The sequence below is a fragment of the Nerophis lumbriciformis genome, linkage group LG10, assembly GCF_033978685.3.
Source record: "Nerophis lumbriciformis linkage group LG10, RoL_Nlum_v2.1, whole genome shotgun sequence".
NCBI classification, from domain to species: Eukaryota; Metazoa; Chordata; class Actinopteri; order Syngnathiformes; family Syngnathidae; genus Nerophis; species Nerophis lumbriciformis.
The window spans coordinates 18,109,000-18,136,747 of NC_084557.2; the positions used below are offsets into that span (position 1 = coordinate 18,109,000).

Here is a 27,748-nt window from a genome sequence, read left to right on the forward strand (position 1 = left end):
CGGGTGAAGAGAGGGGCGGAGCTTTCTACCGATCACCACCTGGTGGTGAGTTGGCTGCGATGGTGGGGGAGGATGCCGGACAGACCTGGCAGGCCCAAACGCATTGTGAGGGTTTGCTGGGAACGTCTGGCAGAGTCTCCTGTCAGAGAGAGTTTCAATTCCCACCTCCGGAAGAACTTTGAACATGTCACGAGGGAGGTGCTGGACATTGAGTCCGAGTGGACCATGTTCCGCACCTCTATTGTCGAGGCGGCTGATTGGAGCTGTGGCCGCAAGGTAGTTGGTGCCTGTCGTGGCGGTAATCCTAGAACCCGTTGGTGGACACCGGCGGTGAGGGATGCCGTCAAGCTGAAGAAGGAGTCCTATCGGGTTCTTTTGGCTCATGGGACTCCTGAGGCAGCGGACAGGTACCGACAGGCCAAGCGGTGTGCGGCTTCAGCGGTCGCGGAGGCAAAAACTCGGACATGGGAGGAGTTCGGGGAAGCCATGGAAAACGACTTCCGGACGGCTTCGAAGCGATTCTGGACCACCATCCACCGCCTCAGGAAGGGGAAGCAGTGCACTACCAACACCGTGTATGGTGCGGATGGTGTTCTGCTGACCTCGACTGCGGAAGTTGTGGATCGGTGGAGGGAATACTTCGAAGACCTCCTCAATCCCACCAACACGTCTTCCTATGAGGAAGCAGTGCCTGAGGAATCTGTGGTGGGCTCTCCTATTTCTGGGGCTGAGGTTGCTGAGGTAGTTAAAAAGCTCCTCGGTGGCAAGGCCCCGGGGGTGGATGAGATCCGCCCGGAGTTCCTTAAGGCTCTGGATGCTGTAGGGCTGTCTTGGTTGACAAGACTCTGCAGCATCGCGTGGACATCGGGGGCAGTACCTCTGGATTGGCAGACCGGGGTGGTGGTTCCTCTCTTTAAAAAGGGGAACCGGAGGGTGTGTTCTAACTATCGTGGGATCACACTCCTCAGCCTTCCCGGTAAGGTCTATTCAGGTGTACTGGAGAGGAGGCTACGCCGGATAGTCGAACCTCGGATTCAGGAGGAACAGTGTGGTTTTCGTCCTGGTCGTGGAACTGTGGACCAGCTCTATACTCTCGGCAGGGTCCTTGAGGGTGCATGGGAGTTTGCCCAACCAGTCTACATGTGCTTTGTGGACTTGGAGAAGGCATTCGACCGTGTCCCTCGGGAAGTCCTGTGGGGAGTGCTCAGAGAGTATGGGGTTTCGGACTGTCTGATTGTGGCGGTCCGCTCCCTGTATGATCAGTGTCAGAGCTTGGTTCGCATTGCCGGCAGTAAGTCGGACACGTTTCCGGTGAGGGTTGGACTCCGCCAAGGCTGCCCTTTGTCACCGATTCTGTTCATAACTTTTATGGACAGAATTTCTAGGCGCAGTCAAGGCGTTGAGGGGATCCGGTTTGGTGGCTGCAGGATTAGGTCTCTGCTTTTTGCAGATGATTTGGTCCTGATGGCTTCATCTGGCCAGGATCTTCAGCTCTCACTGGATCGGTTCGCAGCTGAGTGTGAAGCGACTGGGATGAGAATCAGCACCTCCAAGTCCGAGTCCATGGTTCTCGCCCGGAAAAGGGTGGAGTGCCATCTCCGGGTTGGGGAGGAGATCTTGCCCCAAGTGGAGGAGTTCAAGTACCTCGGAGTCTTGTTCACGAGTGAGGGAAGAGTGGATCGTGAGATCGACAGGCGGATCGGTGCGGCGTCTTCAGTAATGCGGACGCTGTATCGATCCGTTGTGGTGAAGAAGGAGCTGAGCCGGAAGGCAAAGCTCTCAATTTACCGGTCGATCTACGTTCCCATCCTCACCTATGGTCATGAGCTTTGGGTTATGACCGAAAGGACAAGATCACGGGTACAAGCGGCCGAAATGAGTTTCCTCCGCCGGGTGGCGGGGCTCTCCCTTAGAGATAGGGTGAGAAGCTCTGTCATCCGGGGGGAGCTCAAAGTAAAGCCGCTGCTCCTCCGCATCGAGAGGAGCCAGATGAGGTGGTTCGGGCATCTGGTCAGGATGCCACCCGAGCGCCTCCCTAAGGAGGTGTTTAGGGCATGTCCGACCGGTAGGAGGCCACGAGGAAGACCCAGGACACGTTGGGAAGACTATGTCTCCCGGCTGGCCTGGGAACGCCTCGGGATCCCCCGGGAGGAGCTGGACGAAGTGGCTGGGGAGAGGGAAGTCTGGGCTTCCCTGCTTAGGCTGCTGCCCCCGCGACCCGACCTCGGATAAGCGGAAGAAGATGGATGGATGGATGGATGGAGTTGCCAAAATATGAATTTAAATAATCATAAAACCTGTCATTGTTCACTTAAAGGGGAACTTCACTTTTTGGTGAGTTTTGTCCATCATTCACAATCCTTATGTGAGACGAAAACACTTATTTTTTCTTTTTTAATGCATTTTAACTTGTAAATAAACCTTAGCCAAAGTCAACTAACAATGGAGATTATGGTAGTCATTACGTCTATTTCGCCAATAAAGCGCTTTTAAAAACCTCCAAAAACCTCCATTGATGTTTTATATAAATGCTGTATGTATAATGCAGGGGTCCCCAAACTACGTCCTGCGGATCCAACATTTATGATGTTTCTTTATAACTTACATATTTAAATGACATGAAAAAAAATCTTCAAACCATAACAAAGCCAACATCTGCCCACTTGAACGAGCCTGGTTCTTACCTGTGCATCGCTGCCTCCCATCTTCACAATGCGGTAGCGTAACGGGTACATTAACTCCACAGTTTGAGCGTAGTTTCCTCCTTCATATTCCATCAAAGCCTGACACATGGGCACACCTATGGGTCCAGCCAGCTCATGCTGGTAATTGTCGCCCGGTGTTCTGCAAAAGAGACAGCTTTGACACAGTGGATCACTTTTAGCAGTTAGGCCTAAGCTTGCAAATCCAAACAAATATGTATTCAAAAAGTGTAAGTTAGGCCGAAGCTTGCAAATCTAAACAAATATGTATTCAAAAAGTGTAGGTGCAAGAGTCAGTAGTATCATTTTCTTACCCAGTGCCCACGCCATTTAAATACAAGCACTGTGCGCTCATGCATAAATGGCCTTCAAAGAGAACTGGCCTGGCACATTTCTAACTTTCTAACAGCTTAAAAAGCTGCTGAGTAGTGGAACACACTGACAGCTGGATAAATAAGACTCCTCCCGTGAGTTAGCACATTACATAACTCTGCCAAAGGTCAGCAGGCGCCCTCATTTTACGGCCAATATGTTGCACCATCGGCAGCATTGTAGTTTGTTTAGCAGACGAAGACGCTGGTGAAGAAAAAAAAAAAAATTGAGGCAACTGGTAACACGAACATGTGATCTCTTTGCATGGTATCTATATGAGAGTAACTATAGAACAGTACAATTGTGGCTTCAAGAGGACATTGTGCAATGAAGTCCTGTGCTGTGGCGAGAGTTACTGTCCACTGACACTGACAGCGACTGATGTTTAAATTAGTTGTACTTCTATTCTCTGTGAGCAGGCAGGTAGAGTGTGTAGGCAATGTGACAAATGTGTTCAGATGCAATAATGTCCAGTTTGAGATAGAGCGGGAATTAATTGTGTTGGCACATTTGAGATCGTTTTTCTATCTACTTTGGTTTTCGTTAGTAAATCCCACTATGCACGACAAAGACCAACCATATTTTATAGAAAGTAATTACGGTTTCACAAAACAGTGTAAAATACATAATAATTGATGAATGAAATTAATAAATTAACATTAAACATCATTTTACATGTATTATAGACAATGATGAGCAGCAGAGGAGAAAGGGAGGGGACGTTGGCATACTTCTCTGTAAAAACTAATTATTACCTCTGCCAGGAGTTCATGTAATTGTTAGAGTGAGTGAGTGAGTGAGTGAGTGAGTGAGTGAGTGAGTGAGTGAGTGAGTGAGTGAGCAAATTAATTAGCAACATCACTCCAAAAGGAGTGGATTTTCTCGAAACTTTCAGGAAACGAATAAGTAGAAAGTGATTAGATTTTGTGGGTGAGCCATTTCGGGTAATGTTGTCAAGTCCACTTATTATAAGCAACTTTGGCCTTGTTTTTTTTAAAGTCGCTTCCAAATTTTGTGCTTTGCAGGTTGCATTTTTTTGTGATGGTTTTGAACTTGTGGTTGTTTATTTTGGCTTGCTTTTCTTGCCCCACAATAAACCTAAGCGCGGGAACAGGAAGTTTGTCGTTTCTACAATTACCGGTACAACATTTTCTTTTTTCTTTTTTCAACTTTTACTTCAGTCTTGTCTCCCCCTCAGCCAGCGGTAACAAATGGGGGCGTGTTTTAAACAATTAGTGTTTTTCAGTAAGGTAGCATAAGTTTGCTTTTGCTGTGTTTTAGTGGTAATCCGGTTTTGTTTGTGAGCGCTTTGTAGCATTGTGTCACGTCTTTGATTGAGTGGCTTGTGAAGTCTTGGTGGAGCTGGCCATGCGTGTTTTCATTGCCTTGTTAGAGGGTTTTTCCTGAAACGTCATTTGCCTTATATAGATAATGCGCTCTTGGCCGATGGTGCTGAAGTTTTTTTTCATGATATTGGTCAGCTGCAGCTGTTATCAAGACAAGAATGTGCAGTGAAAGTTGAAAGAAGAGGAATCCCTACTAGTCTTAGCAGTGTTTGCCAACTGGGGTCTCACTGAATTGTGTGCATTAGTGTGGAAGTGAAGAGCGGTTTGCAGCTTCCCATTTCCCACCATACGATGATTGTTTGCCAGCTATATAGCGCATAAATACCCATCGCCTCGCTTCCCGCAGACAAGGCTTGAGTTTGTAAGGTTTTTGGCTAAGTAGCTAGCGGGATTTCTTCGTTTTTGTGTTGGTATATATTCTTAAGTAATCACTTAAGTTTCTGTGGGTTTTTTGTATTTGTGTTATCATGGATGAAGTTGTGGAGAAGTACCATGTGAGCAAGGTTTGGACAACTGCACTAGGAGGCAGTTAATTGAGATTGCAAAGTATTATAAAGTTGAAGTTGGAAACACAAAGAAAGTTAAAAATATTGTTAAAGATCATTTGATAGATTAATTAGTTAAAATTGGCATTCTGAACGCAGGAGTACTTAAAGGAGATGTAGCTTCACCTGTAGGTGTCACTGGTTTAAGTTTTGAGCAGCAGAGAGAATTGCTTTTGTTACGAATGTAGGCTGTGCTTGAAACTGAGAAAATGGGAGTGCAGGCAAAGCAGGAGACTGACAAAAGGCAAGTAGACGCTCAGAAATTGCAAGGGCAGGCTGATCATGAAGTTGAAAAAATTCGAGTAAAGCAGAGAAAAGGAAGCAGGATTTGGGAATTGCTAAACTTGACTTTGAGCAGCAGACATTTGAGTTAACAAGACAGGGCAACCTTCGGGATAGTTCAACTGGCGATCGGCGCACATTGGGAGTACGAGGAGAAAAGGATGTTCTTCGTGATTTGAGGCTTGTTTCTAAGTTCAATGAGAAAGACCCTGAAACTTTTTTTTCTCTATTTGAAAGTTTAGCAGAGGCTCGTGGCGGGTCTGAGGCCACGTGTGTTTTATTCCTACAGTGTATTTTGGTGAGGAAAGTGCAGCAGGCGTTTTCAGCATTGACTAGTGCTGAAAGGAGTACGTATCTTGAAGTTAAAGCAACAGTGCTAAAAGCGTACGAGTTGGTGCCAGATACGTACAGGCAACGTTTTTGTAGTTGGAAACGTGGAGATAAATCGCACTTGGAGTTTATGCGTGATTAGGTCAACCAATTTGAAAGCTGGTGTTCGTCAGGCGCTTATACTGCTGGAGCAGTTTAAGGATTCGGTTTCCGAGCGCATTTCAGTACGTATTGGTGAACCTTAAAACTGTTGCAGAAGCTGCTGTGATGATTATTATCTGATATTTTCTAGGAACAATAAAGCTGGTTTTGGTTCTCGTGACACTAGGCCTAATTTTACCAAAAAAGACACCAGAAGAAGGGGTCAGAAGTGGTCGTCTTTTACGTGACTTTGAGAAAGTTTGTAATTAGAGTGGGCATTGGAAAAGTGACTGCTATGCGCTTAAATCTCGTTCTAATTTGGTTTCACCCAAACGTTAATTGGCCATGTGTACTGTGTCCCTTTGGGTTTCCACAGTGACTGAGGTGGTGCCAGACTTTAAGTATTTTCTACCGTTCATAACAGAGGGGTCTGTGTCCTTGGTCGGGAGTAGTGACAGTGTGTGTGTTAAAATTGTGTAACACCGGGGCAGATGATTAATTTATTGTTGCTCTGCGTTGCCGTTTTTAGGTAAAACTTCTACAGGCACTGACATTTCTGTTGTGGGAATGGGGTTAGCAGTTTGGAATGTGACACTTTATAAAACGGTACTGCACTGTGATTTATTTCAGGGCGAAGTGACTATAGGGGTGTGTCCAGCATTGCCAGTGGATGGGGTCACTTTGATTTTTGGGTAATGATATTGCAGGTAGCCCGGGTTTGGGCTGACGTTTCTCAAGTTTCCAGTGTTCCTGTTGTATGTAGTGTGCCTGATGAAAGTGAAATGCAGTTTCCTGAAGTATTTAGCAAATGTGCAGTCACATGTTGAAAAAAAATGTGGTATAAGGATGAGAAAGTGTTGGATGTTTCTAACTGATGTTCCAGTGCCTATTTCCTCGATCTGGTGAAGGAGCAGAAGTCTGACGTCACTTTAAGAGAACTTTTGGATTTGATTTGTTGTCCTTCTGAGGTTAGAGATCGTTCTCACTATTATTTCCTGTACCATGATGCATTGATGAGAAAATGGACACCTCAGTTAGAAGGTATTGTGGGTGATCCTGTGTATCTGGTGGTAGCCCTTTAAAGTTTTGTGATGCTGTGTTAAAAAATTCTTACGACCAGAGCAGCCATTTTGGCGTCAGTAAAACTTATGATCGGGTTATAGGGTATTTCTTTTGGCCTCTTATGTAAAGAGATGTGTCGGCGTACTGTAAGTCCTGTCATACATGTCAGCTAACTAACTAGTAAGCCAAATCAAACTTTACAATCAGTGCCACTTAGTTCTAAGCATTTATTTATAGACTGTGTAGGTCTGGTGCACGGTAATTGTTGACAGAAGTGTGCCAGAGTACGCGGTACCCATCTGCATTTCCTCTACACAGTATTACATCGAAAAATGTAGTGCGTGCTGTGTCACAGTTTATTTCAGTATTTGGTTTGCCTCGGGTTATTCAAACAGATAGTGGGTCTAATGTTTGCACAAGTTGTGAATCAGTTAAAAGTAACACATAACCTGTCTTCTGTTTATCATGTCCAACGTCGAGGTTCTTTAGAAAGTGTTCACCAAACGCTTAAGTCCATGTTGTGTTCTTTTTGTGTCCAGATGTAAGGTGACTAGAAAGAAGCACTACCTTGGATGTTGTTGGCCGCACGGGAAGTGGTCCAAGAGAGTACAGGATTTAATCCTAATGACCTGGTGTTCAGTCTAAGAGTTTGTGGTCCGTTGGCGCTGTTGCAGGACAACTGGACAAAGCCAGACCCTCTAAGTAGCTTAATTTATGTTGTTAATAGTTTTAGGTACAAATTCAAAAAAGGTCAGGAGGTGGCTCATTTCCACTCCTGAACATAGATCAAGAATACAACTTTGTCATGTGAACTTGTTGAAACCGTATGTGTCTCGGGTTTGAGAGAGCGAAGCATTGGAGTTGGGGGACGTATGGTAGTCGTTCTGAGTGTCTGTCTATTTCTTTGTCAGTTCCTACACAGTCAGCTCCATAATTAAATGGGGAGGAGCCGTCAGAGCCTGATTAGGCATTGGTGACAGGTCGTCTTAAATACTGATTTTTTTTTTTTAAATCTGGCAAACTCTTTATTACATTTGGAGTCTGGTAAACGGTTCCAGTTGATTAAGGGTTTCCTTTGCTTATTTGATGATACACCTTCCCGTACGAATGTTTTAAACCATATTGATGTTGGTGATATATATATGTATATGTATGTATGTGTATATATATATATATATATATATATATATATATATATATAAAAAAAATATATACCGTATTTTTCGGACTATAAGTCGCAGTTTTTTTCATAGTTTGGCCGGGCTCCAATGCGACTTATATATGTTTTTTTCCTTCTTTATTATGCATTTTTGGCAGGTGCGACTTATACTCCGAAAAATACGGTATATATTAATAATTATTTGGGCACAAATGCAATATGGTAGTCAGAATGTCACACGGGAACGGTTTTTAAATGTTTTACTGAATATATGTGTGTGTGTGTATATGAACACAGAGAACTGAGAACTAAAACCGAGGTACCACTGTGTATCTTTTGACCATAATAAAAAGTTACCGAAATCAAATGAACACAATCTAAGTTGTATGGCGACACAATGTCTGAAAAGTGATGATTCTATTTTCATTTAATTTATACTGAAAATTCATTCAAATCTGAAAGTTGAGTGGTCTTCAAGAATGGATTATGTTTGAGTTTGAGTTGAATTTACCACACTCAAAGTTTCAAGATTTCATAGTCTCCCGAGGCTTTTCTTGGATTATACTAACAACTGCTTTTGATTGTTGCATTACTGCAAAGTATGGATTATGTAAATCAGCAGCATTTAAACCCATGCAATGTGGTGGCTCTACACAGTACAATAAATAAATGCATAGCTAAAACATGTCAGGACATTCTGTGTGACAACTGTGAGTAAAGCTGAGTGGAGGTCATCCACCTCTCACTTAGGATTTGACTGAATATTTTAAGAGCTGCCACCCACTCAGTAGCCCCTCCATCCCCAGAAGTAACGTTTGCGATTTACACAACTGTGAAAGACATGACAATTTAAAGAAGTGGTTGTAGATAGCTGCCTTTATGTGGGATTTCTTATGGACAAAATGGGAAACTACTGTCTGTGGTCAGGTTGCCAGAACGCATTATAACCACAACGCCCCAGGGAGGAAGCAGCTGCTGTTGCCACATCTACAAATGTGGGGGAAGACCCTGCTGAGTTAAATGGACTACTGCTCTCCGTTCTGTCTGCATGCACCGCTCGTCCTACATGCTCTCTGGATTACATAAAGCTTTGTGGTTCTTATGTAAGGGTGATGGTGTCAACATGGACAGTGGAAAGAGGAAATGGTCCAGAAATTACTTAGCCAATTCTTGGAGGCCTTCCAGCAGACGCTGAGAAGCACCAGTCTCTTTGGCTCCCAGGGACACCATGAGGAAGTGGAGGTCATTAAATAGGGTCACATGGTCCTCGGTGTGCGGCAGCGTTACCTGGAGCAACTCCCGCCATCGGTCCTTCACAAACACACCTAACAAGCACAAAATTATTGCCCACTAAAGCATCAAGGCTGCATGATTTTGATCATCCATCCATCCATTTTCTACTGCTTGTCCCTAAATAGATTTGATATATTGTCAGTATTATTGCAGTGGTTCCTCAGTTTGTTATTATTTTGTTCCAAAAGGGCTGGAAAAAACCGAATCCAATGAAAACTGAAACAATGTTCCCCTAGGAAACAATGTAAATCCAATAAATCAGCTAAAAAAATATTAACCACAAAACACATTTGTGAGAGAATATTTATAGTTTTACATGCACACAATAAACAAAATGCAGCTAAAAGATGTCCAAAAATGCACTTTTACCAAATGGGGTGTTAGTTATATTGGACTTTTATTGTATGCTGCAACTTTATTTGCTATATAGTGGGTTATTTTGCAGCCATACTGAATGAAAAAAGCACAGATACTGAGTCACCAATGTGTGTTTAATCTTAAGATTAAACACACTTTGGGTTTTTAGTAAGTACTAAAAACGAGGCGGTGTATGAAAACATAAATATGTTTTAGTGCAAATATTTACCTACAACTAAGTTTGCTTAGTTTATTGTCTGCAATGGTAGTGAGTATTAGTATTACAGAGTATTATAGACGGCGTGTTCTTTGCAGCTCGCTCTCAAATTTGAGTAGCTGTTCTGGAAAGACAACCTCCTGGAATTTCAAGTAACTCATGCATGTGTGTAACAAGGAATATGGAAATATAATTGTGTCTCCCTGAGTGTGCATCCATTTTAATGGAATTTTTCACGCGAGTACAATCTTTAGCCATGTAAACATGTAAAGATCGCCTGGGCTTGACAGCTTATCGGACAATTGACAATCAGTTAAAAAAGGCAAATATCCGATCCGACGATCGGGACATTTCTACTTTTAGCATAGTGGGGGCGGCAGGAAGCTGCCAAATTGTACTTCACTACTTATTTCTTACTACTATTGTGAGAGCTGCATTCCACTTCCAGTACTCATCGCCTTCGCCAAAGTATTTGCTTCCATTCTTTTTGTAACTGTTCCCATTTTATGACAAACATTTTTGTCTATTCGTATTCCTGCTCGCCTCGTTGCTTCACCTCAGCTTCCTTTTGCCACAGCTGTTCTCATTTAGATACTTTCGCCACTGTGCTCTTTTTTATATTTTGTAATTTCTTGTTGTCATTTTGGAATCACCTTCTTTGTTTTTTAATCTTGTATTTTTATCTAATTAAGTCTTCATTTGTCTGTTCTGCAAATTTGGGGTCCAACCAATAAGCAATCCTTATCATTTTCCTTATGAAAATGTCCTTCAGCTCAACCACATGTAAGCATGTAGTATTTAATAATATGTTTGGTTGAATAAGATTTAGATTTAGTGTCTTACCCTCCATTTCCAGTCTGCTGAGCAGTGAGCTGGCGTCGACCGTGTCCAACATGGATCCTGTGGCTTTACAACGTTTGAAAATCTACGGGACATTTAGCATTTGTCTTTTATCATCGGTGACGAATGAAACATGGACAGTGTTTCACACAATTACATACACATTGCACACAGAAAAGCGAAACAACATGCTTGGGCTCCTGCTGGAATCCCCTTTAAGCATTCATGAGCTTAAGCTCATAAGCACTGCTGTTGTGTTAATGCAAATGAACATGAAGTAACATTATGAAATGTTCTTGTAAGGTACATGACTTAAAAGAGCATGACATTTGTTTATCTATTCTTAGAACGTCTACATTAAATAATTATCATCGTTGGCAAACTGTACAGGAATTGAAAATCCTTTCACTTACTCCTGACATACATTAGTCATTTACTTCAATCTAATAGAGAAACTGAATGAAAAAGTGTACTTTTACAAGATTAACAATGCTAAGTTTTAATTTAATGAATAAAATAAGTATATTTCGGTCATATAATCAACCATTTTGTGTGATCAGTTTAACAGTACAAATATACATATTTAACAATCATACACATTTACACACAAAAAGAAAAGAAAAAGAATGACCGAAAAGGAATAGGCTGAAGCCAAGGCTTATATTTGCCTATCCTATACCTTCACTGAAAATATGATTACCTGGAACATCAACGTTCAAAAAAATCAATGGGATGAATGTAATTGTTACTATATTTTATAATGTTCTATTATTTTACCTTTCAAGGCTTTCTTAAATCTTAAAAAAGAACTACATGTCTTTAACTCATCACTGAGCTTGTTCCACCATTTAACTCCTAAAACTGAAATACATTTGTATTTTATATATATAATTTTAGTTTTCGCCTCTTAATTTAAATAACCTAAGAATACAAGCTGGAGGGCTGTTGTTCTTTCCTCGAAACATAATTTCCATTGTTTTTAAAAACACAATATGTGAACATTTTAACACATTAGAACTTATAAATAATGGATTGGTAGGTTCACAGTAGCACGCTTTGTGTATTATTGTAATTACCCTTTTTTGAAGTTTAATTATTGGGTCTATGTTTGTTTTATAAACATTTCCCCAAACTTCAACACAATATGTTAAATATGGAAAAATAAAAGAATAATATAACATATGCAGACATTTCTTATTCACCATGTGTCCTACTTTATAAAGAATAGCAATTGTTTTGAATATGTTTCCCTTTATATATTCAATATGCGGTTTCAAACATAATTTATGATCGATTATTATTCCCAAGAATTTAGTTTCATATATTCTATCAATTTCCACATGATTTGATTTTAATGTTGCTTCACAATATGTCCTTGCACCACTAAACACCATAATTTTAGTTTTCTTATCATTTAATGAACTTATTCATATCAAACCTTTTTTTTTAGCTGAAGCAACTCAACCTATATTATCCTCAACACTTCCTTCAAGTCTTCTCCTGAACAATATACATTTGTATCATCTGCAAACATAATACATTTCAATGTATTAGATACTGAACAAATATCATTTAAATAAAGTATAAATAACTTAGGTCCCAATACCGAGCCTTGTGGAACCCTAATTAAAACAGTCAGAAAATTAATCTAGCACGTCACCTTATTTATTAAAATATCCCCCAGCCTCTCTAAGCACGTACACTCAGCTCATTTGCTTAAGAATGGAATGGAAAGCTAAAAAGGAATAAACTCACCTCAGAATCAAAGATTTGCAGTGCAGCCTCATATTGCCCCTGTGGAGAGAAGTGTGGCGTGTGACAAAGATAAATCGAAATAACATCAGACTTGAGATATGCTAGCTTGATAACATTGTGTGGCACAGATGCAAATTAATCTTGCAATACAATCAACTGTGGACTTCAAATTACCCTGGAGAAAACATATCATAAATACAAGTTCTGGAAACAACTCCACTGCCAACTTTGCGCTTGAATGAGAAAATTAATTAAATTCTTTACCTTCTCGATGAAGTACAGCGCCCAGTGCCAATAGTTGTGGCTGGCCAGCATATCAGACACCTGCAATTACATCAGACATATTTAAATACTTTCCCCCAAGGTTTAATTTACTGGATAGCGATTAGAAAAGAAGTGTTAAGGCTTATTGAACATGATTCATCAGAGGTAACACGTTTCCTTGGGAAAGTCAATGGTTATACCTTCCAGTCTTTCTCCCCGCCCTCCATGAACTTCAAGCCTTTGTCCACCTCAGCTTTCATCTCATAGATATGGGCGACTGAATGGACAGACCATGCATCACCTGGAACCAGAGCAAGTCCCTGCCCCCCGAGGGACAGAAATCGGTCTAAATCATTAAAACAGGTGGATAAATGCAAAACCTTTCCTTTACAACTATTAGTTATTCTTACACCTAACCTCACTACAGCTGGTCTTCTTGATACATTTCATGGTTGCACACAGTCCTATAAATACACAATACTGTACAAAAAAAAAAAAAAAAAAAAAAAAAAAAAGGGGTGACATGCTCGGGGCTGATAAATATGTTGGCGAAATAATACTTATCTACGTCACTACACTTAGGGAGGACAAAGTCACTTTTGCTCTTTTGTGTTGACTTTTTTCCCTTAAATACATCTACCAAGCATAAGACATAGTCTTCTGATTGAAGTGTGTCAAAGGAAAGAAAACCCACCATCATAGAAGTACAATTAAACATTGCGAAATTTTCAGAAAGGGGAAAAATGCTGACCAACATTGGCAGCATACTTGGTCTTCTAAGCCAAGGGTGTCCAAACGTTTTCCACTGAAGGCCGCACACAAAAAAAAAATCAAAAGATCCATCCATCCATCCATCCATCTTCTTCCGCTTATCCGAGGTCGGGTCGCGGGGGCAGCAGCTTAAGCAGGGAAGCCCAGACTTTCCTCTCCCCAGCCACTTCGTCCAGCTCCTCCCGGGGGATCCCGAGGCGTTCCCAGGCCAGCCGGGAGAGATAGTCTTCCCAGCGTGTCCTGGGTCTTCCTCGTGGCCTCCTACCGGTCGGACGTGCCCGAAACACCTTCCTAGGGAGGCGTTCGGGTGGCATCCTGACCAGATGCCCGAACCACCTCATCTGGCTCCTCTCGATGTGGAGGAGCAGCGGCTTTACTTTGAGCTCCCCCCGAATGACGGAGCTTCTCACCCTATCTCTAAGGGAGAGCCCCGCCACCCGGCGGAGGAAACTCATTTCGGCCGCCTGTACCCGTGATCTTGTCCTTTTGGTCATAACCCAAAGCTCATGACCATAGGTGAGGATGGGAACGTAGATCGACCGGTAAATTGAGAGCTTTGCCTTCCGGCTCAGCTCCTTCTTCACCACAACGGATCGATACAGCGTCCGCATTACTGAAGATGCCGCACCGATCCGCCTGTCGATCTCACGATCCACTCTTCCCCCACTCGTGAACAAGACTCCGAGGTACTTGAACTCCTCCACTTGGGGCAAGATCTCCTCCCCAACCCGGAGATGGCACTCCACCCTTTTCCGGGAGAGAACCATGGACTCGGACTTGGAGGTGCTGATTCTCATCCCAGTCGCTTCACACTCGGCTGCAAACCGATCCAGTGAGAGCTGAAGATCTTGGCCGGAGGAAGCCATCAGGACCACATCATCTGCAAATAGCAGAGACCTAATCCTGCAGCCACCAAACCAGATCCCCTCAACGCCCTGACTGCGCCTAGAAATTCTGTCCATAAAGGTTATGAACCGAATCGGTGACAAAGGGCAGCCTTGGCGGAGTCCAACCCTCACTGGAAACGTGTCCGACTTACTGCCGGCAATGCGGACCAAGCTCTGACACTGATTATACAAAGAGCGAACTGCCACAATAAGACAGTCCGTTACCCCATACTCTCTGAGCACTCCCCACAAGACTTCCCGGGGTACACGGTCGAATGCCTTCTCCAAGTCCACAAAGCACATGTAGACTGGTTGGGCAAACTCCCATGCACCCTCAAGGACCCTGCCGAGAGTATAGAGCTGGTCCACAGTTCCACGACCAGGACGAAAACCACACTGTTCCTCCTGAATCCGAGGTTCGACTATCCGGCGTAGCCTCCTCTCCAGTACACCTGAATAGACCTTACCGGGAAGGCTGAGGAGTGTGATCCCACGATAGTTGGAACACACCCTCCGGTTCCCCTTCTTAAAGAGAGGAACCACCACCCCGGTCTGCCAATCCAGAGGTACCGCCCCCGATGTCCACGCGATGTTGCAGAGTCTTGTCAACCAAGACATCCCCACAACATCCAGAGCCTTAAGGAACTCCGGGCGGATCTCATCCACCCCCGGGGCCTTGCCACCGAGGAGCTTTTTAACTACCTCGGCAACCTCAGCCCCAGAAATAGGAGAGCCCACCACAGATTCCCCAGGCACTGCTTCCTCATAGGAAGACGTGCTGGTAGGATTGAGGAGGTCTTCGAAGTATTCCCTCCACCGATCCACAACATCCGCAGTCGAGGTCAGCAGAGCACCATCCCCACCATACACGGTGTTGACACTGCACTGCTTCCCCTTCCTGAGGCGGCGGATGGTGGTCCAGAATTGCTTCGAAGCCGTCCGGAAGTCTTTTTCCATGGCCTCCCCGAACTCCTCCCATGTCCGAGTTTTTGCCTCCGCGACCGCTGAAGCCGCACACCGCTTGGCCTGTCGGTACCTGTCTGCTGCCTCAGGAGTCCCATGAGCCAAAAGAACCCGATAGGACTCCTTCTTCAGCCTGACGGCATCCCTCACCGCCGGCGTCCACCAACGGGTTCTAGGATTACCGCCACGACAGGCACCAACTACCTTGCGGCCACAGCTCCAATCGGCCGCCTCGACAATAGAGGTACGGAACATTGTCCACTCGGACTCAATGTCCAGCACCTCCCTCGTGACATGTTCAAAGTTCTTCCGGAGGTGGGAATTGAAACTCTCTCTGACAGGAGACTCTGCCAGGCGTTCCCAGCAAACCCTCACAATGCGTTTGGGCCTGCCAGGTCTGTCCGGCATCCTCCCCCACCATCGCAGCCAACTCACCACCAGGTGGTGATCGGTAGAAAGCTCCGCCCCTCTCTTCACCCGAGTGTCCAAAACATGAGACCGCAAATCCGATGACACAACTACAAAGTCGATCATGGAACTGCGGCCTAGGGTGTCCTGGTGCCAAGTGCACATATGGACACCCTTATGTTTGAACATGGTGTTTGTTATCGACAATCTGTGACGAGCACAAAAGTCCAATAACAGAACACCACTCGGGTTCAGATCCGGGCGGCCATTCTTCCCAATCACACCTCTCCAGGTTTCACTGTCGCTGCCAACATGAGCGTTGAAGTCCCCCAGTAGAACGAGGGAATCACCCGGGGGAGCACTCTCCAGTACTCCCTCGAGTGAATCCAAAAAGGGTGGGTACTCTGAGCTGCCGTTTGGCGCGTACACGCAAACAACAGTCAGGACCCGTCCCCCCACCCGAAGGCGGAGGGAAGCTACCCTCTCGTCCACCGGGTTGAACTCCAACGTGCAGGCTTTGAGCCGAGGGGCAACAAGAATTGCCACCCCAGCCCGTCGTCTCTCACTGCCGGCAACGCCAGAGTGGAAGAGAGTCCAGCCCCTCTCAAGAGAACTGGTTCCAGAGCCCTTGCTGTGCGTCGAAGTGAGTCCGACTATATCTAGCCGGAACTTCTCCACCTCGCGCACTAGCTCAGGCTCCTTCCCCCCCAGCGAAGTGACGTTCCACGTCCCAAGAGCCAGCTTATGTAGCCGAGGATCGGACCGCCAAGTGCCCTGCCCTCGGCTGCCGCCCAGCTCACACTGCACCCGACCTCTATGGCCCCTGCTATGGGTGGTGAGCCCATTGGAGGGGGGACCCACGTTGCCTCTTCGGGCTGTGCCCGGCCGGGCCCCATGAGGACAGGCCCGGCCACCAGGCGCTCGCCATCGTGCCCCACCCCCGGGCCTGGCTCCAGAGGGGGGCCCCGGTGACCCGCGTCCGGGCGAGGGAAATCTGGGTCCTTTGTTTGTGTTCTTCATCGAGGTCTTCGAGCTGCTCTTTGTCTGATCCCTCACCTAGGACCAGTTTGCCTTGGGAGACCCTACCAGGGGGCATGGAAACCCCCGGACAACATAGCTCCTAGGATCATTGGGACACGCAAACTCCTCTACCACGGTAAGGTGGCAGCTCAGAGAAATCAAAAGATGCGAGGGTCATTTTGATATTTTTCGCATTCAGAATTATAGATTTTTTAAAAACAGCCTTCAGTTTAGCTTTGTGTTATTAATGTCAATATTCGTACTTGTTCTTGTTACATTACAGTTGTTTGCATGCTCCTTTATTCCACTTTTTATGTTTTTTTTGTAATAATATTTCAAGAATGTGCCGTGGGGCCTTACAAAAATTAGCTGTGGGCTACACTTTGGACACCCCAGATCTAAACTAATTGACTGTTGTGACCATCATCAAGAATAGAGATCATATCCTTGAACATGTGAAAGAATCTGCTTATATGAAAATTACAGTAATTGCAAAGCACCGTATTGGACTCAACATTGCAGCTTTTTTCAATGAGCCCGTCCGTTTCTCTCTCCCTTGCCATGCCACTTCCACTGCAAGTAAGGTGCATCCTTGATTTACGAACCCTTCATACACACTTTTTGATCCAGGAACTACAAACATTTGCTTTGTTGTACGAACCTTGTCTCAGTGTACGAACATTTCTTCCACCTGTTTAGTGCACCATTGTTTGTTTGTTTTTACAGCATTTTTCTAGTTTTGTTAACTCAATACGAGTCCAAAAAAAACAATGGACAAGCGATGTGTGTTTGGAAACATTTAGAAGGTATCTACAGCGTTGTCAACACTGCCTCCTTCGTCCCCCTTTCTCTGGCTGTACGGCAAGAAGATTAACCAACAAGGTAAAGTGGATTTTATTTTTTATTCCTAAACATTGTGGTGACCTGCCTGTTAAAGTTAAGTTTGTTTGCTATTAAGTACTGCATAGTGCTTTATATTGTGTTCAAAGTAGTGTTGTCCCGATACCAATATTTGGTACCGGTACCAAAATGTATTTCGATACTTTTCGGTACTTTGATACTTTTCTAAATAAAGGGGACCACAAAAAACTGCATTATTGGCTTTTTTTTAACAAAAAAATCTTACGGTACATTAAAGATATGTATTTCTTTTTACAAGTTTGTCCTTAAATAAAATAGTGAACATATAAGACAACTTGTCTTTTAGTAGTAAGTAAGCAAACAAACGCTTCTAATTTAGCAGCTGACATATGCTTAACATATTGTGTCAATTTCCATTCTATTATTTTGTGAAAATTATTAAGGACAAGTGGAAGGGATAAGTGGTAGAAAATGTATTATTAATATACTTGTTCATTTACTGTTAATATCTGCTTACTTTCTCTTTTAACATGTTCTATCTACACTTATGTTAAAATGTAATAATTATTTATTCTTCTGTTGTATGGATGCTTTACATTAGTTTTGGACGATACCACAAATTTGGGTATCAATCCGATACCAAGTAGTTATAGGATCATACATTGGTCATATTCAAAGTCCTCATGTGTCCAGGGACATATTTCCTGAGTTAATAAACACAACATAATTGTTTTCAAACGAAAAAAAAGATTTTGTGATGCTGAAAAATATTGATGTAATCATAGTATTATCAACTAGATACGATCCTGACAGTGGATGTCAGGTGTAGATCCACCAATGGCGTTTGTTTACATTGTGACGCTGGTGAGCTACAGTGTGTAGTGAAGCATGTTTAGCTATTCCTCGTCTTGCAGGGATGATACTTGTAAGAAACTCACTTTATTTGTCGCCATGGAGACGAAGATTAGTGATTTAGAAGTAGCTACAACACTGCAGACTGCGGATGGACTTTAGCCGCTAGCTAGCAAGCCATGTCTTAAAACACCTCTTCCTGAGGGCGTTTCAGTGTTATAGCTTCACCTTTATCGTTAGTTTTTAAGCCAAAATGCGTCCATTCTCCCTTTGTTGTCTACACACGCTTGTAAGTACTCCGTGATTGTGCGCTGCGGAACATGCTCGTTTGCTCATAAAAAAACAGCAACGACACGATGTGACGACAATGGGGTACGGGGGGCGGGGGCGGGCGGACCGATACTTCTTAGAGGCGGTATAGTACTCAATATTATTCATTAGTATCGCGGTACTATACTAGGCCTAGTTCAAAGTGTACAAAGCCTTGCTTAAATATGGACTGTTGTCGAAGCTGGACTCTATTATAATTGTTGCGTTTTGACCAGTTGTTCCTCCCAGGGAATTCAAGTTGCTGGTCACTCCCAAGCTCTTTTTTTATGACAAATAAAGCTGAGTAGAAGAACCACCAGAGACAGAATAGGTATTTTGTAATTTTATTTCCAAAGCCTTTGGAAACAAACTTGAGATCAAATCCCGTACAGAAGCGCTCACTCGCACAGCTAAATTGGTCTAAACTCCCATACGGAAAACTTATTTTCTATATCTTCTCTCTTGCCCCCACCCTACTTGTTCCTCTTACTCCACAGCTGGGCAAAGGGAAAGATAAGAGAAATAATTTATTACTACTCCCCCTCTCTCCCAGCTCACTCCAGGTCCCTCTTGTTTATTATCGAAAGTCGGTTTTAGACGAGAAGCAGAGAAGATCTCCCCCTTCACATTCCTCAAAGTTGGCACACAGTACTTGCAGACAACCAAAAGATAACAAGTAAAGAACACTAGCTGTTTTGTAATAGGACTATGAAAATAAAGAAGTAACACACAAATATGGATATATGTAATTATCTGCCTCCGTCATTCATTATTTCTTCTTGAGAAATTTGCTTCAATATACAAACTTTTCTATTTACAAACCCTGTACAAGAACCAATTAGGTTTGTAAATTGCGGTTCAACTGTAGTTGGTCTCTCTCTAATATTTTTATAACTGTTTTTTATACACTGTTCTGCAAACAGTGTGAATGACCTCAGTGTTGATTTCCACTAAAGCTTGAGTTAAAGCGCTGTTGCACTAACAAAACTAAGTTTTAGCACTTCATGTACCGAGGACATCAATGTTGTACAATTCAGAATTGTCACACAAACTGTCAGCATAGCAGAAAAATATTTATTGTACCTCATAAAATCCCAGTTCAATGTGTACAATTAAATATTGGAAGTGGTCAAACCCTTTAAAAATGTGTCTTAGACTCAATAATTTTTGGATCACATTGTCATTCCCCATCATCGACTACCGTGTTGTCTGGGTTAGTTTTTGCCTCATTCCCAAGAGAATCCTGCGTGTGACTGAAACATTATGGTGTGGGGGTTGGTTAGTTTATCCAGGACTAGCTGCAGTATGTTTGAACAACCACCAGGTATAATCTGTAAGCAGATAATAATGTATCATCTCTTTCTGACTAATAATAAGTGTATAGCTGCTAGAAATATGAAATTGTTATTTGAACATTTTATTGCATGGTTATTAAGGTTTTATGATGTCATAGTTTGACAGATTTCTATAACTTCAACAAACAGAACAAATAGAAGGTTAATCAGTGACCCAAACGGATGGAATTCCACTTCAGAGGTTGTTAGTATGCATAACTTATTTCCCCGGGGCAAATTGGTACTCCTGAGGTCTGAGCGAGTCATTATTGGCCATCAAAAGTAAATTAATTGTGAAAGCAATGTGACACGTTCAACAGAGGCAGGGTATGCAGCACGAATGGCACACACATTAAAAAAGGATGAAGAAGACCTTCTCACCTCCATTGCTTCTTTCTCAGCCTGGTCATAGAAATGAGTCTCCAGCAGACCAAAAGAATACAGTCCCTTCAGATAGCTTAGGGCACATAAAAGACAAGATGCTCCTCGTTAGTTGGAACACAATCCAGCCACCAATTTAATTTATCACGGAGGGTTTTGAATTCTTAGGATCAAGGCCACGACAGCGGTTAATGAAGATCTAATTTGCATTTATATAATAGTGAAACATTTGATCTGTCTCAAAACAGACACAAAACATTGGGACATTGGAGTTGGTCGCTTCAGTTCAGCTATAACTGCTTCCACTCTTCTTGCAAGGATTTGGAAGATTGTGGAGTTTGTTGATCAGTTTTTTTAGTTGAGGCTACTCTTGATTGAAATGATGTCAGTGTGCAGAGAACCAAACAAGCAAGAAGAAAAAGTATTGACAGAAGAGTGAGAGTAAAAACACCCTTAGCGAGTGTCACACTGAGTTAAAAGTGGCACGTAAAAGATGAGCTACCTCATTTTCTCCTCTCTCTGCAGACATCATTCTTCTGTGCCTTTTCACTCCCAACATGATGTTGGTAAAAGCATCCAGTGCTGCAAAGCAGCGAGTAACGATGCTTCTCACAAGCATTTTCTCCATTACCGGTAAAAAAACACCACCTTTATGAGTGTGAGGCTGTGATATGAAGAACACTCCTCTGTAAGAATTACTTTCCTTGTGACCCACGTTTAACTCCTGGGATCACATTTTCACTTGCTGACTCTGGAACGAAACAACTATTCCTTCGTTGGCACTACTTTAAAAATAAGCATTTCCCATCAACGTGCCTTTCCCCACGTAGCTGTCACTGATTAGTAAGATGAATAAACAACATGTGAGATGTGGAGAACTGAGGAGAATCATGTAACGATTTTGACCAAGCTTTTATGAATTGCAGATGCTTAAGTACTGTATAAAAAAAACTATTTTGGTGACTTAGAAAGGTTTAAAGGTTTGTTGTCGTTGTCATTCTCCATATGTTACATACCGTGAACGTTACCGTTTAACTTTAACTTAAACAAAATTACATTTCTAAAATTCAGCGCATTCATTGCCCTATTCTCTCATTAGCTTAAGTGAAAAAAAATGTGCTACTGAGCAGATTCTGGCTGTGCAACATTCTCTGCCTTGACTTAAGTCTGCCACTGCACACCCCGTCAAATCTGGTCTTCCGCGTATTCTCCCATTAAGTACGGTACTTTTACCCACTTCTGAGGCTGCAATAAGTCCAGCGCCCCAAGAAAGTGAAACATTAAATTGCACTTGAAGTTTGCATGTAGTGTACACCACACATAATCCATCCATCCATTTTCTACAGATTTTCCCTTTCGGGGTCGCGGGGGGTGCTGGAGCCTATCTCAGCTGCATTATAATAAAATCATAAAATAAACCTCCACAAAATTATCAAATCTATTCTGATCACTTCAATTGAGACACCTGGAAAAATCCAGTGAGATGAGGATAAAAGGACCATAAAGCTACTCTAAATTAACTATTAAAAATCAAAATGCACATTGTTTACTTTCTGTGTCTCTTTAAGTAAAAGAAAAGAAGGGCTTGACCATATATCAACCGCATTTGGACTGTGAGGCTATCATTGAACAATGCCATTATTTAGTAGAAATAGCGTCTGTCAGACCTCAGTGTTTCCTTTTAATGCAGTTGATTGTGGCAGTGCGCCATGGAAACATATTAGCTGACACTTTAAAAATTATGTTTTTTTTACTTGAAAACAAAATAAAATATAGTTTTTTACATGAAAAAAAAATCAAAGTAATACAATGTTTTGTAGCGTCCAGAAGAAGACACAAATATCTGATGCTATGTTTAGCTTATTATTGTAAATTGTATGCTAACGGGCCCAATTCCGACAAGTATTTCTTCCGTGCACACACGTCCGCATCCATGTTTCACTTCTAGACACAACACTTCCTCATTCTCTGCCGATACGGTGTGTTTACAGACCATGACAGACAAACAAACATTAACACCGGAAGGTAGTTACAGTATAAATTGATTGTTTATTTTTTGCGCAATACTGTCTAGTGATGCACCAAAAATTTGGTGACCAAAAAAAGACATACGTTGATCACCGGAACAACGTTGACGATACCAATTGTTGTGATGACGTAAGCCACACGCACTGAGTTGTCTGGATCGGAGGCAGCATGTCCATTTTATACCCACAGACAGCAATATTCAAAATTTAAGATGACAGTGGCAGCTTTTTTTTAAAGAGAGAAAGGCTCCCAGCACAATGAAGCAAATGTGACGTTAGGCTCTCTGCAGTTCACTTTTCGTCGTGCACATGGAGCGACAGACGTAAAGAGCTCGGAACAGTCTGACCAAATCACTAAAATGTGCTTTTTTCTCGTGTTTCGAGCAAAGACAGAGCTATTGTCAGCCAGCCATTTCTGTGTCTCCTGTTATGTGTTTGGTTGCTCTGCTGCTTCCTTTTTGCCCTTCTCTGCAGTACCTGGTTTTGGAGTTCCGGGGCAGAGCCAGCCACATACACCTGCTGCCAATTTGCCTTTGGCTTACTTAAGCCTCCCTGCCAGTCGTCTCAGTGCCAGTTGATTGTCGATGTTTCACTCACTTCCCAGGACTTCTTCCACTCACTTGGCGTTTCCTGGTGAACATCATTTTCCTTCTTGGTCTCCTCACACTTACCTTTGCAGTGGTCCTGTCCCCGTATTGTTCAGTTGTATTTTCCCCACTCCTTTTGAGTGCGTCTTTTGTTTCTCTTCTCCTTTTTTGATTGCACTTTTTGTTATTTTTTTCCACTCCTCTAGTGGGCTTTTTGTTATTAAACATTCTTATTTTGGCCGACTGTTTCTTCTCTGCTTTGGGATCCTACTATGGTCATAACATCTCCGAGACTGAACATAGGCGGTAATACAAAAAAAAATGGTCGTGCCAGGAAGAAAGTGAAGAAGAAGGTGGATGTGCGTGGCCAAAACTGACTTGAAAAGTTAATTGCGACAATGACACGTAAAACTTTAGAAGAGGTGGGTGATTCTCCATCTATCCATCCATTTTTCTACTGCTCATCCCTTTCGGGGTGGCGGGGGGCTGGAGCCTATTCCAGCTGCACTCGGGCAGAAAGCATCGTACAGCCTGTACAAGTCGCCACCTCATCGCGCAGGGATAACACAGATGGACAGAAAAAAATTCAAATGTCCCCGAATATAAATACTATTTGTGTAATTTACAACAAAATGTGTTTATTTAGTAGCCTGCTCACATGAGCTAGATTAAAGTTTCATGTGAATCTCTGCCATATTCCACTATCAATAGTTTAGGACATTGAAAGTGTTTGTCTTCATAAAAAATAATTTAAAAAAAAATTAGTTAGAGCTTTGTGAATTATTTTAGCTCAATATGCAACTTGAAATCATATTCCTATATTTCTCTAATTGTGCAGTGGAGACTTTCCATGAGAAGCTGGAAGCATTTTTTTGGTGAATCTGCTTTTTTCTTCAAGCAGCAACTACGTTTAGCAGGCAAAACTAAATGTTGGATGTCGCAGTAACCCAAAGTCATTTTAGGAATGTACAACAACAAAATCCAATTTTATTCCTGTAAAGGAAGTCCAACAGAAAAGGTTCTGGAACCACTTTGTGTTGTTGTTGTTGTGTGTTAAGTTTGAGGTCAAATTCTTAACTTTTCTCTATGATCCAGTAGACTATCAGTACTGTATTTCCCATGAGTGTAAAAACAGCTTACCTGGACAAAGGGATGTGTGGCTTCCAGTAAGGTAGCACTCGAGCAACCGAATCCCTCATCTGGGTTTGGGCTCCCATGTAGAAGTAGCTATCATGGGCAAACTTGAGGGCAAGCAAGTCTGTGGGATGATCAACCAGAATATCTTCCCAAGTATCACACGCTTTGGGAAAATTCCTACCAAAACACGAGCCAGTGTTAAACATTAAAAAGGTAACAGTGTTGTTGGACATCAAAATCTCCTAAAACAACTAGTTTTCTTGATGATTTATTCTAGAGAGCGTTTTTGGCCTAACTAAGGTACATACAATATACTTCCAACTACACAACTGTATGCAACAATATAGAACATATAGGACTTTTGTTACAGTGTCAATCAAAACAAAGCATCTTATTATTGATACAGCGCTTGTCCATTCATCCATTTTCTACTGCTTGTCCCTTTCGGGGTCGCGGTATTCAAGTTATATCAACCGACTGGTGAATGAAGGATATTAGATATGCAAATACGCAATAAATGACTGAAAGTGTTTCCCATAAAACTATTTATCATCATATTAAATAATGAAAATGGCTTCTGCAGTTTGATGTATTCAAAATAACTTTAAGATGAACTACATTGCTAAAATAAATCATCCATCAATTTATATCAAACCCACCCTTCATATAAATACATTTTTATGGTATCGTCAAATCAAAGTGATGCCGTGTTAATGTTTGTGAGATAATAAACAATTAAGATTGCAACATTATGTCTTTTTTATGCATAACAAGTCAAAATATGAAACATGAGAGTTTATGGAAATCACAGTACAAGACAAAGGTGGACACTAGCGTATAACACAATCTAACAAAAAACATAATAGAACAAATTGATATCTTCAATCCAAAATAAAAAATAAAACATGTTGCATACATTCAAGCGCTCTTTTATCCTGCAGACTGGATATTGTAAATTTTGTAAACCTCGTTTCAGTAGCTTGGGAAGCTGGAGCAACATTAAAATTGTTTTATTTTTAGTACCTAAACATTGTTGACAAGAAAGACAGTTTGTCTACTGTCTATTATTGTGTGATTATTACATACTAAGTAACAGCAAAAATCGTAAATAAACATTGACCTTCACATAAGTAAGTATCACAAAGAATTGGAGCACTCAGACTCAAGCTAATGAATAGCAGCCCTCGTGAAACTCTCTATTTTTAACTGCTTATCATCTTCAGGAGTCAGAAGAATGTTAAACGACCATCTTTTTTCTCGCTCACATACAGCATGTGACCCTTATCTCTAATTTGGGTCACAGTGTTCTTTCTGCAACGCAGAACCTGGACAAAGGTTTTGGGACATATCAGCAGTACACCTACAGGACCTGAAATAAGGATGTTTAGGTGGGATAGAAATGGCTCTATCTTGATAGCATGTTAAGCGTTTGCATGTTAGCATTTTATCCACTTTTGTAAGTATAACACTTAAAGTCATGAATATTGTAACTTGGCACTATCTTGCAAGCATGCTAAGTTTTAATATATTAGCATTTTAGCCAGTTTTGTAGGTATAAAACGAAGAGTCATGGATATTGCTACTTAGCTTACTTGCTTACTTAGGTAAAACGGAATCCATCCTATTTGGGTCCCAAATCAACCTTAAGAAATTCAGTGACTTCACTATTAAAGTGGGTGACATTGTTATAACCAAGAAAGATGAGGTCATCTACCTAGGTTCCATACTAGAGGCTAACCTTTCCTGTGATAAAATGGCAACCAAGGTAATCAAAAAGTTCAACCAACGAACAAATAAGTGTTTGATGAGCATTCCTCAACTTTTTTAGTCTTTTTTTGCCACTTGTGCCAGCTTTTTTGAAACATGTTGCAAGCATCAAAATCCAAATGAGCTAATATTTGCAAAAAATAACAAAGTTTAGCAGTTCGAACATTAAGTATCTTGTCTTTGCAGTCTATTCAATTGAATACAGGTTGAAAAGGATTTGCAAAGCATTGTATTCTGTTTTTATTTATGATTTAAACAACGTGCCAACTTCACTGGTTTTGGGGTTTGTATTATATCACAATAGAGGACACGTTTCAGTTTTACACGCTTTGCAACGTTGAACTCAAGTCGCAATTAAATTTGGATTTTAGCACTGCTTAGTATCTTAGGCCATTTTGGTTGTTTTAGTGTCTGTTTTGTATTAATTAAGTTAAATTTTGTAAGCTACTTTTTTATTGCATTTTAATGTTTTAATATTTTTCCACAAGAAAACGAGAAGTGTCAGCAACATATCACTGTACATATTTATAATGACAATAAAGACAATTCTGTAATCAAAGTGGAGGAAATTTGTGTTTAATTTTAGTGTTAGCAAATCATTTTGAGTATTTAGGCTAAAACCTTTGTTAAATGTGATAAATTCTTCCTGTTATTTAGCCATTAAAAATGCTCTGAGTTGCAATAAATTTACCTTCACTTCTAGTGATTTCAATTCCATTTCTGGTCGAGTGGAGCCACTTTAATTCAAATCCAAATTATATAAATGAAATGAATTCAAATTCTTAATAAATCTTTGTTGGTGTTTCCCAAAGGACTGCAATCTATTTGTTGAGAAATACGAAACCTATTTAGAAAAATATGGAATACAAAGCAAATATGTGTAGAACTACAAATGACCTTCATCCTGTCACTTCTTTTGACGCTAAGTTGGTAACATTGATATCACTGACTCCATCTTCTTATCCTCTGGCAGACCAGGTGCTTTATTATACTTTTTTGCAGACAAATAGCGCCAAATCTATTTGTGATAGTCAATAAACGAACGGAAACCTTCAAGCTTGTAACCTTGGTTCTATTTCATCCCAAAGGTGTTTGTACTGGTTGAGGTCAGGGCTCTTCGGTTCATCCACACCAAACTCATGCAAGCATAATGGCATCTATTGCCATTACTTTCTGTGTTGTTGTGTTTCTACAATAGATCCCATTAAAAGTTGGTGCTTGTGTTAAGTTATTTATACCAAAGGACCCCCAACATTCCTAAATCCCCCAAACAAGCAGTCTGATCCTGATCACATGACCTTAAAGCTTACCCATGTGAGAAGAACTCCATGGCCTTGACGTGGAGCCTCTCTCTCTGTGTGATGTTTTGACTGTTGGCCAGCTCCACGGTCTTCTTCACAGCGCTGGCCAGACGTTGGTTGAGGCGGGGCGAGGTGGCTGTTCCCACCAGCTCCAAGCCCGTGCTCATCACATGTCCCATCACTGCGGGGAGAATCATCACAACAGGCGTTGCTTTTTGGACTTTCCCAATGCACAATAATGTTTCTAAGACATTTTTATTGCTGAAATGAGTTGTCTTAGTATTCATTTTGTGTGTTGACAATTCAGGGTTACCGTGTTATTTATATATTCAAGTGATAAACAAGCTTTGTTTTGATGGTAGAGTATTACAAACAAAATAAAACACTTTTCTGCGTGTCTGCTTTATTGCAACACTGGTTTTTTTTGTTGTACTATTCTTATTTAGTGGATTAGGATATTAATGACTTCCTACTCATT

The 27,748-nt window shown here is 41.9% G+C and overlaps 1 protein-coding gene across 2 annotated transcripts in view; it reads right to left on the bottom strand.

The window, feature by feature from the left end:
- ttc38 (tetratricopeptide repeat domain 38) overlaps positions 1 to 27,748 on the bottom strand; it is a 69,681-nt gene that overhangs the window by 33,360 nt on the left and 8,573 nt on the right. The window contains exons 4-12 of one of the 2 annotated variants that reach the window (XM_061970150.1): positions 27,280 to 27,451; positions 24,206 to 24,379; positions 20,452 to 20,527; positions 12,866 to 12,985; positions 12,666 to 12,725; positions 12,402 to 12,440; positions 10,650 to 10,731; positions 9,099 to 9,264; positions 2,685 to 2,844 (exon numbers count right to left, since the gene is read on the bottom strand). In XM_061970150.1, the coding sequence (XP_061826134.1) occupies positions 2,685 to 2,844; positions 9,099 to 9,264; positions 10,650 to 10,731; positions 12,402 to 12,440; positions 12,666 to 12,725; positions 12,866 to 12,985; positions 20,452 to 20,527; positions 24,206 to 24,379; positions 27,280 to 27,451 (1,049 nt within the window). Of the gene's footprint in view, positions 1 to 2,684; positions 2,860 to 9,098; positions 9,265 to 10,649; positions 10,732 to 12,401; positions 12,441 to 12,665; positions 12,726 to 12,865; positions 12,986 to 20,451; positions 20,528 to 24,205; positions 24,380 to 27,279; positions 27,452 to 27,748 lie in introns of both variants that reach the window. The other variant, XM_061970149.1, reaches the window with a different exon arrangement.